Raw genomic sequence first — 10,248 nt, 5'->3', positions numbered from 1 at the left:
CCTGCAAATTGGGTGAAATTTGCTACTGCTACGCTTGAAGGAAGCGCGCTTTCTTGGTGGAAGGCGCAGATTCAGATGTTTGGTTTGGAAACTGCAAATGCTACGGCATGGGAGGATTTCAAGGATATGATTAAGGATGAATACTGTCACCGGGATGACATCCACAAGCTTGAAAATGAGTACTATGAGCTCAAGATGGTTGGGTCAGAAATTGAAACATACACCAAGCTGTCAAATGACTACGCTGCTCTTTGCCCAAACATGTCTCGACCAATGTACCGAAGGATCGAACTGTATATCAAAGGTTTGGCTCCAGAGATTCGAAGCCATGTCACTTCAGCCAACCACACTACCATTCAGCCGATTGTTCGACTTGCTCACAAACTCACTGATCAAGCCGTAGAAGAGGGCCGGTTGCCCAAAAGGATCAGTGCTACTGTCGGAACTTCCAGTGACAGCAAACGTAAGTGGGAAGGAAGTCAAAGCAAGGATGCTAACCCCACTCAGGCCCCAGCACAGCAAAGGAAAACCGAAAACAACAAGGGCGCTCAACAACAGGGTGGCTATCGTGGAAACCACCCCAAGTGCAACAAGTGCAATCGACATCACAGCGGGCAGTGTGTGAAGGGCCAGTGTCAGCGATGTAACAAAATGGGGCATGAGGCCAAGGATTGCAGAAGTCAGTTCCCAGCTAGACAGAACCAGCAGCAACCCCAACAGCAACAGCAGCAGGGAAACAACCGGGCATGTTTTAAGTGTGGAGCTGAGGGACACTTTAAGAAGGATTGCCCTGAACTGAATCAGAACCGCAACAATAATCAGGGAGCTGGGAACAACAATCAGAACAACAATGCTGGGAATGGTGCTAGAGGAAGAGCTTTCGTGATTGGAGCTGGTGAAGCAAGGAATGACCCCAATGTCGTGGCGGGTAAGTTCCTACTCGATGATCGTTATGTTTCTGTGTTATTTGATTCCGGTGCCGATGCTAGTTATGTATCCCTACGTATTAGTAAGAAGCTTAAGCGTCCGCTTACGTTACTAAGTTCTCCTCATATCGTCGAGTTAGCTAATGGTAGAAACATCGAGGCCTCACACGTTGTCAAGGGTTGCAAACTAGAGTTGTCTGGTCAGACATTTAGTATCGACCTTTTCCCTGTTACTCTTGGAAGCTTCGACGTCGTTATTGGTATGGATTGGTTATCCAAGCATCGCGCTGAGATCCTTTGTCAAGAGAAAGCAGTTCGTATTCCTCGCCGTTCTGGCAAACCCCTCATTGTACAAGGTGGCAAAGGCGGAGAAGTCTCAGGCGTTATCTCGTTCTTGAAGGCCCAGAAGTGTTTACGGAAAGGGCACACCGCTATCTTAGCACTTGTTACCAACACGCAGGAAAAGGAAAAGAGGATTGAAGACTTTCCAGTAGTGCGTGACTACCCCGAGGTATTTCCTGAGGAATTACCTGGACTCCCTCCCCATCGTCAGGTCGAATTCCAAATCGAGCTAGCTCCCGGGGCAGCGCCTATAGCTCGTGCGCCTTATCGACTAGCCCCCGCAGAATTGAAGGAACTCTCGACGCAACTACAAGAACTATTGGATAAAGGATTTATCCGCCCTAGTTCATCACCCTGGGGAGCACCGGTACTCTTTGTTAAGAAGAAGGATGGCACGTTCCGAATGTGCATTGACTATCGTGAGTTGAACAAGGTTACCATCAAGAATCGTTACCCTCTCCCGCGAATCGACGATTTGTTTGATCAACTGCAAGGATCGAGCTACTATTCTAAGGTTGATCTGCGATCAGGCTACCATCAGTTAAGGGTCCGTAACGAAGATATTTCCAAAACTGCATTCAGAACTCGTTATGGTCACTATGAATTCCTCGTTATGCCCTTTGGAATGACCAACGCCCCTGCAGTGTTCATGGATCTTATGAACCGGGTATGCAAACCCTACCTCGACAAATTCGTGATCGTTTTTATAGACGACATCTTGATCTACTCGAAAAGTCAGGAAGAGCATGAACAACACCTACGACTTATCCTCGAACTCCTTCGCAACGAGCAACTGTATGCCAAGTTCTCGAAATGCGACTTCTGGCTTCGAGAAGTCCATTTCCTTGGGCACGTGGTTAACAAGGATGGAATCCACGTCGACCCAGCTAAGATCGACTCTATAAAGAATTGGCCTACCCCTAAGACTCCGACTGAAGTTCGCCAATTCTTGGGATTGGCAGGTTACTACCGCAGATTCATTCAGGGATTCTCAAAGATTGCACAACCCCTCACTACGCTCACTCAGAAAGGCATCACCTACAAGTGGAATGAAGCACAGGAATCTGCTTTTCAGAGGCTTAAGGATAACCTCTGCAGTGCTCCTATTCTCTCGTTACCTGAAGGCACTGACGACTTTGTGGTCTACTGCGATGCGTCTATTCATGGGCTCGGTTGCGTGTTGATGCAACGCGAGAAAGTTATTGCTTACGCCTCTCGACAACTTAAGACGCACGAAAGGAACTACACAACACACGATTTGGAACTGGGAGCGGTAATATTTGCGCTTAAGATATGGAGACATTACCTGTACGGTACCAAGTGCACCATTTACACCGATCACAGGAGTCTCGAACATATCTTCAAGCAGAAGGAGTTAAACATGCGACAACGTCGATGGGTCGAACTTTTGAATGACTATGAATGCGCCATCAAGTATCATCCGGGCAAGGCCAATGTTGTGGCAGACGCCCTCAGCCGAAAGGACACTATACCACGGCGCGTGCGAGCATTACAACTTACCATCCAGTCTAGTCTCCCTACCCAGATTCGAAATGCTCAGATTGAAGCTCTGAAACCGGAAAACATCAGGGCTGAGTCCCTGCGAGGATCAAGACAACAGCTAGAACAGAAAGAAGACGGCGCCTACTATGTGGCAGGGCGCATTTGGGTCCCACTTTACGGAGACCTACGAGAGCTTGTGATGGACGAAGCCCATAAGTCCCGTTATTCAGTACATCCTGGTGCAGATAAGATGTACCACGACTTGAAAACCACATACTGGTGGCCTGGCATGAAAGCCCACATAGCAGCCTATGTTGGCAAGTGTTTGACCTGTGCAAGAGTCAAGATCGAGTATCAGAAACCAGCAGGCCTACTACAGCAACCCGAAATCCCGAAATGGAAATGGGAACAGATTTCCATGGATTTTGTTACAGGGCTACCTAGATCTCAACGCGGGAATGATACTATTTGGGTGATAGTAGATCGTTTGACTAAGTCTGCACACTTTCTGGCCATTAAGGAAACAGACAAGTTTTCTACCTTGGCAGAAATCTATTTAAAGGAAGTAGTCTCCAGGCACGGGGTGCCAACTTCTATTATTTCCGACCGAGACGCTCGTTTTACTTCCGAATTGTGGCAAGCTATGCACAAATCCTTTGGCTCACGTTTGGACATGAGCACCGCTTATCATCCGCAAACGGATGGGCAGTCTGAACGCACCATCCAAACCCTGGAAGACATGCTTAGAGCATGTGTGATCGATTTTGGCAAGAACTGGGAGAAGCATCTACCGTTGGTGGAATTCTCCTACAACAACAGCTACCACACTAGCATTCAGGCGGCACCTTTTGAGGCATTGTACGGTCGTAAATGCCGATCACCTCTCTGCTGGGCGGAAGTAGGTGACAGTCAACTCACAGGCCCAGAACTAGTGGTAGATACAACGGAAAAGATTTCCCAGATCAGGCAACGCATGGCGGCAGCTCGTGACCGTCAGAAAAGCTACGCTGACAAGCGTAAGAGACCGTTAGAATTCCAGGTCGGGGACCGGGTTCTACTTAAAGTCTCACCCTGGAAGGGTGTGGTTCGTTTTGGTAAACGAGGCAAGCTGAATCCACGGTATGTTGGACCGTTCGAAATTACCGAGAAAATCGGTAAGGTTGCTTATAGATTGAACCTGCCTGCAGAGCTGAGTGCAGTGCACAACGTTTTTCACGTATCTAACTTGAAGAAGTGTTTGTCTGATGAAACACTTGTAATTCCTTTTAAGGAACTGACGATTGATGAACAGCTACACTTTACTGAGGAACCGATTGAGATCACGGATCGAGAAATCAAAACCCTCAAACGTAGCCAGATACCCCTTGTGCGAGTTCGTTGGAACTCACGGCGCGGCCCAGAGTTTACCTGGGAGCGGGAGGACCAGATGAAGTCCAAGTATCCCCAGTTATTCCCAAACGAAAACCCCAGCACTGAAGCTACAACCGAATTTCGGGACGAAATTCCAAACTAACGGGGGGATGATGTGACACCCCGTTAAAACACGCTAGCTTGGCAGTGGCTGCTTCAACTTTCGGGACGAAAGTTCTTAAAACTTGGGGATAATGTGACACTCGAGGTTTTTCCGAACGATCACCTTGTAATATTTTGTGTGTATATAAATATTATTAAATGGAAACGTGATTTTTGCATGACATGTGATGTATGTATGTATTATATGTATATATAAGAGTCGAGACCACGACCCGAGACCATGACTCGCAACCGGGCGGTTGCGAGTGGGCCACTCGGTCTCGAGTGGGCCTAGTGAGCCGAAACCGGTTGGGCCGAAACCCCCAAGCCCAACTCGTGACCCCCTTGTATAAATCCCACCCTTTTTCCCCACTTGCTTCATTTTACACACCAACACTTCTTCTAATCTCTCTCACTAGAAACCCTCTACAAACACCACTTTCTTTCTCCTTGATCTCGGTTCAAGCAAGGATATCGGACAAGGACTCGGTCAAGACTATCACTCGCATACTCCATCTTCTCGGTTCCCTTCTCTTTGTTTTCGGCCCTCCTTTCATAACCGGTTAGTGTTATCTCCTTGGTGTATAAGATTTGTGAAATATTATGAACTAGAAATGCCTTGTATTCTTGCTTGAATGATATGTATATGAACTAGAAAAATGCTTGGTTAGTAGTATTTTACATGATTTTTAGGAAGATTTGTGAAGATTGGTCATATGTGAAAACCCTCATATAACATGTTTAAAGATGGCTAAAGTATAGTGATTTAGGAATGATTATGCCAACCAAAACTATGTTCAAGATTATAAAGTGTATGTTTTACTTGTCCTTGCATGATAATCTTGCTAGAAATATGTGATTTTTGGTTCATAAATGTATGATTTTGTTAAGGAGAAAACCCTAGGAAACTATGAACATTTGATGAACTAGTTGAAGATGGTTTGAAGATTTAAAATGGCAAAGTTTGATCTATATGGTTTAATGGTCAAATGAGGAAAAGTGTTTGTAGAAACCTTATTGGTAGTTTCCGGATATGGGTCTGATTTCATATGTACAATTTGGACTGTCTTTTCTGCATCATCACGTGTATATGAAAGTGACAGATTACGACTCGCAACGACAGCATTCCGACTCGCAACGACGGCATTACGACTCGAAACCACACGGTTGCGACTCGCAACCAAAGCATGACAAGTCGAAACTACGAGATTTCGACTCGAGACTACGACGGTTGCGACTCGCAACCAACACGTGACAACTCGAGACCACGATTGCGACTCGCAACCATAACGAGACAAGCCGAGACCACCTGGTTGCGACTCGAGACCAGCTGGTTGCGAGTGGGCCGTCCATTTTGGTTATTGGGCCATTCTGTGTTAACTTGGACTATCTGTTAAATGGACTATGTGATGCGGTTGACTGTTAATTTGTTTAGGCCGGCCCAATAACCCAATGACTGTTTACTTATATGCTTGATACGTGCCTATATGTGTTTTACGTGAATGCTTGTGCACCGAACCTGACCTATACCGGTAACCATGTTAGGACGTGGTGACCAGCGTGATTGACAAGTAACCTAAACCTACCGAGCAACCCAAGGTGAGTTCACCACTTAAAAGCATGCGTCCCGGTGGTTTGGGACACGAGACTAAAACAATCCTATCCCCTGGTAAAAGGGGATACCATTTACATACCTTCCCTAGTAATTGGGAACAAAACTTACTTTTCCTTCCCGGGTATTGGGAAACCTTTTGGTTAATTACTGTTTATACGGATTGCAACTAACGGCACTAAACGAAACTCTATCACTCAAGTCCCTACTACAAATACCGATTAGTCGCCGGGTTAGGCGAGCGGGTTATTAGTTGATAGCGCTATTTAGGTGTTTACCAGCCTCACACCGTGCCCTGGTTTGGGACGGTCGTGAACTAATGTACTCAGAAATCCGTCAATGATGATAGAACATTGACATCGGGGCATCCTGCGGATACGCAACGGTTACCTAGTGTTCGGTATTGGAAAAACAGTTTAGTAGCTAACTTTTGGGGTAGCTCCCCAGGGCATGTATAAACGGATAAATTAACCGGCGAAACAAAGTTTTTGGTAATTAAAACTGGACAACTAGTGGACTCACTCAGCATTATTGTTGACCCCTTACTGCATGCTTTGCAGGTAACCAGTGACGATGGAGCTTGCAGCTTGGGAACGTGTAGTGTCTATTCACCCTTGTGTTGGGTGTTACCTTATTTTGAAACATGAACTTTGTTCTAAACTACCTTACTTATGCTTCCGCTACTTATTACTGTTTTGAACTTAAAACTTTAAACTCTGAACTTAATATTTGCTAAGCTTATGAATAGTAAGTATTACTTTTGTTAACAACTTAAGTATTCGGTATAATTGGTGGCTGGATCCTGGTCAGTCACGCCCCCGAAGCGGGTGTTATCCGCAGGTGGATTTTGGGGGTGTGACATGTATGTTGAAACTTGATTAGTAAAATATTAGTCTTGTTACAGTAAGAGATTGACAAATTGGGCCACTTGCTTATACCACTTGGAGTTTACATATACCACATTGAATCTGATCTAGAATTAGAATTGTTCAACAATATAGGAACCCCCCCCCCCCCCTTCCCTCAGTGGAAGTGTAGGCATCAGAGAGGCCCCGTACAGTGCTTGCCTTTCTACCTCTCTCCGTATTGCATTCATCCCCATCTTTCCGTTCTCTTATAATATAAAAATATTGATATCATAATCAACAATATGTCTAACCCGGAAAAGATAATTATTCAGAGAATCATAACTATTACAAATCGTAAAGCAAGCGTACTTAGCCTGGTTGGTGATAGTAGATGCCTTTAAAAGTGTTCAGCTTCATTATTGGAGGATGGCGAGATGTTTTTAGACGCCGACCACTATCGGTGTTGAACTATGATTGAGATATGAAAACAGACTATCAATGAGACTTGATCCTAGATAATGATCATACAACAAGAAACGATTAATATCTGATGCCCTTAAAGAGGCTTAAATTATATATGAATTCGAAATAAGAATTATGGACATAATTATTTACAGAAAAAATATGACATCCTTCAATATTATTAAGTTATAATTTGGAGAAATAAGAATGACTAGTTAATATAATGTATTAATAGTATCCTTTATTATTTAAAATTATTATAATCTATATACAGACTGGGTGTAAATGACTGCTGCGACCCCACAAAAATTAAAAATTTAAAACGGACATTTGTCTTTAAATTTTTAGAACTGATTCAATTTCAAAATGCTTATATATTGTTAACATTGTAAAAGTGTTATTGATCATAGGAAGATGGAGGAAAGAAGAGTGATGAAGACCAAGTTAATCTTTGGCTTCGTTGTTGTACTTTATTCATCGATAACTTGTATCTTTGCAGTAGACACCATGTCTGCAACCCAAACGCTTAGATATAATGAAACCATCGTTTCGCCTAAGGGAACCTTCGAACTTGGTTTCTTTAGCCCCCTTAATTCCATGAGCCATTATGTCGGAATTTGGTACAACAAAATACCGAAACGAACCTATATATGGGTAGCCAACCGAAACACACCGCTCAAAGACACCTCGGGAGAGCTAACTCTCACCCTTCAGGGAGTTTTAGTTCTCAAAAACACCATAAGTGGCAATGTCATATGGTTGTCAGCGAACTCATCAATGAAGCTAGTGAAAAATCCGGTTGTCCAGCTTCTAGATACGGGCAACCTTATAATTCACGAGGAAGGTGAGGGCATCAATCAAGAAGACCTGATATGGCAAAGTTTCGACTTTATGACAGACACTTTACTTCCGGGAATGAAGCTGGGCTGGAACTTGATTACCGGTATTGAAAGTCACCTCACGTCGTGGAAATCCGAAGATGATCCCGCTTTTGGTGACTATTCTATGAAGATTGATGCCAGAGGTTACCCTCAGCTTTTCGTATTTAAAGGCCAGGAATTAATATACAGAGGAGGTCCATGGAACGGACTCAGGTTTACGGGAGTTCCTGAATTAAAAGCCAACAAGTTTTTCAACTTCACTTTTTTTCTTAATCCGAGAGAAGTTTACTACCAAAATAATCTTAAAGATTCTTCAGCTATTACTCGGCTGGTGTTGCATTCGTATGGTATTGTAGAGCGCTTGTTTTGGACCGATAGCAAACAAAAATGGGAACCTTACCAGTCCGGACGATATGATCAATGTTATCAATATGCGGTGTGCGGGCCATTCGGGAACTGCAATAATGCCAAGACCTCAGTTTGTGAATGCTTTAAGGGGTTTGTACCCACATCTCCTGATCAGTGGAATAGTAAAAATTGGTCACAAGGGTGTCGACATACTATCCCTTTGGATTGTAACTCCACGGAAGGGTTCAACAAATATTCAAATTTGAAGTTACCCGACACTAGGGGGTCATGGTACAACAAGACCATGACCCTTGTAGAGTGTGAGAAGAAGTGTAAAAACAATTGCTCATGTACTGCTTACACAAGTTCGAATTTCTCAGGGACTGGGAGTGGTTGCTTGCTATGGTTTGGTGCCCTAATTGATATCACAACGATTGCTGAAAATGTGGACACTCTTTATATTCGAGTTTCATCTTCTCAGTTAGGTAATTCAAAATGAGTCGTTTTATATTCATTACTAACTTCATAGTTATTTGTCTAAATATCAACTTAAGATGTTATGTTTTGTCACAGCCTCAATAGAAAACACTACAAGTTCAAGTGCAGGGAGAGGAGCCACAGCCTCAATAGAAAACACTACAAGTTCAAGTGCAGGGAGAGGAGTACGAGTTATTCTACCCATAGCATCAGCATCTGTGGTTTTGGTCGTACTAGTTTCAATATGCATATTTTATCGTTTTTATTGGAAGAAGCACCCGCATCAAGGTAATTATCTATTCATGAATCGTATTTTTACAACAAAGTAATTACTCGTTACTGTTGAAAAGTCGTCCAATGCGTAGCAAACCGAGATTTGCTACACATTTACAACAAAACCTTGATGTTGGAAAAAGCCTCGTCGGAAACTAATTACTACGCATTTATTACGCAAATTTTAACATAATTCCTACGAAAATATTGTGTCACAAATTTTGCTACGCGTTTCCTACGCATTTCTTAGTTGTTATGTTTTAATGCTTGCAACACAATTGTAACAAAACAGATCTTTGATTGTAACAAATTTGTAACGAAACATTTAAAATAAAATAAAAAAGCTAAAAGCATTCAAATCTTATTTTACTAAAAAAATACAAAACGAAATCACTAGAAAATTATAAAACATGTTTGAAAATCTACAATAAAGCTAACCAACTTGTAACATCCATAATGCAATATCTAGTATGTCTAAACCACAAGACAAACTCTTAGCATGCATATATGTTTAAAACGATACCAACTTATAACCAATTACTAGAACGCCAATTCTTCATGAAGTCTTGTAGCTCTCTTTTCACAGCTTCATTTATGTGTTGTTGAAGATCTTCTCTCGCTTTTCTCTCAATTTCAAGACGAGCCATAAGATCTTCTCATGCCTTCGTCCATAGGCATCTCTGAAAATTCACGTACCATGTTCGAGATTGAAAAAATGTGCCCTCCCGTTATGTTTTGTTATTATTTGTAGGTCCCTCTCGGAGGATCGAGAACAAACCTAAACCTTGTTATACTAACCCACTAGCGAGTGCGGAATCCAAGCTAGTAGGCAAACCGGGATGAGACAAGTATAAACACAAACACACAAAGGTTTCACCGATTAACACAACTTGTATTAATGCAAATGAAGGTTCGGTTACAAGCTCAATGTTTACAGAAATGTTCTATAAACTCTCTAAGTGTGTGTGTGAGTTTTGGACAGAATGCTCTCAAAGCTCTCTATCTCTCGGATGTGCAAAATGGCAGAACTAACTCACACATACACTGCATGGGTATATATATAC

The 10,248-nt window shown here is 42.9% G+C and overlaps 1 protein-coding gene across 1 annotated transcript in view; it reads left to right on the top strand.

Moving 5' to 3' along the window:
* The first annotated feature begins 7,575 nt into the window (after positions 1–7,575).
* LOC110889935 (G-type lectin S-receptor-like serine/threonine-protein kinase At4g27290) overlaps positions 7,576–10,248 on the top strand; it is a 37,393-nt gene continuing 34,720 nt past the window's right edge. Inside the window, exons 1-2 of the mRNA XM_022137505.2 lie at positions 7,576–8,919; positions 9,008–9,199. Of these exons, the coding sequence (XP_021993197.1) occupies positions 7,620–8,919; positions 9,008–9,199 (1,492 nt within the window). The 5' untranslated portion in view covers positions 7,576–7,619. The remainder of the gene's footprint in view (positions 8,920–9,007; positions 9,200–10,248) is intronic.

The sequence above is a fragment of the Helianthus annuus genome, chromosome 11 (assembly GCF_002127325.2).
Source record: "Helianthus annuus cultivar XRQ/B chromosome 11, HanXRQr2.0-SUNRISE, whole genome shotgun sequence".
Classification (NCBI taxonomy): Eukaryota; Viridiplantae; Streptophyta; class Magnoliopsida; order Asterales; family Asteraceae; genus Helianthus; species Helianthus annuus.
Note: the sequence above shows the minus strand (reverse complement) of the source record. Positions and strands in the feature narration are given on the sequence as shown.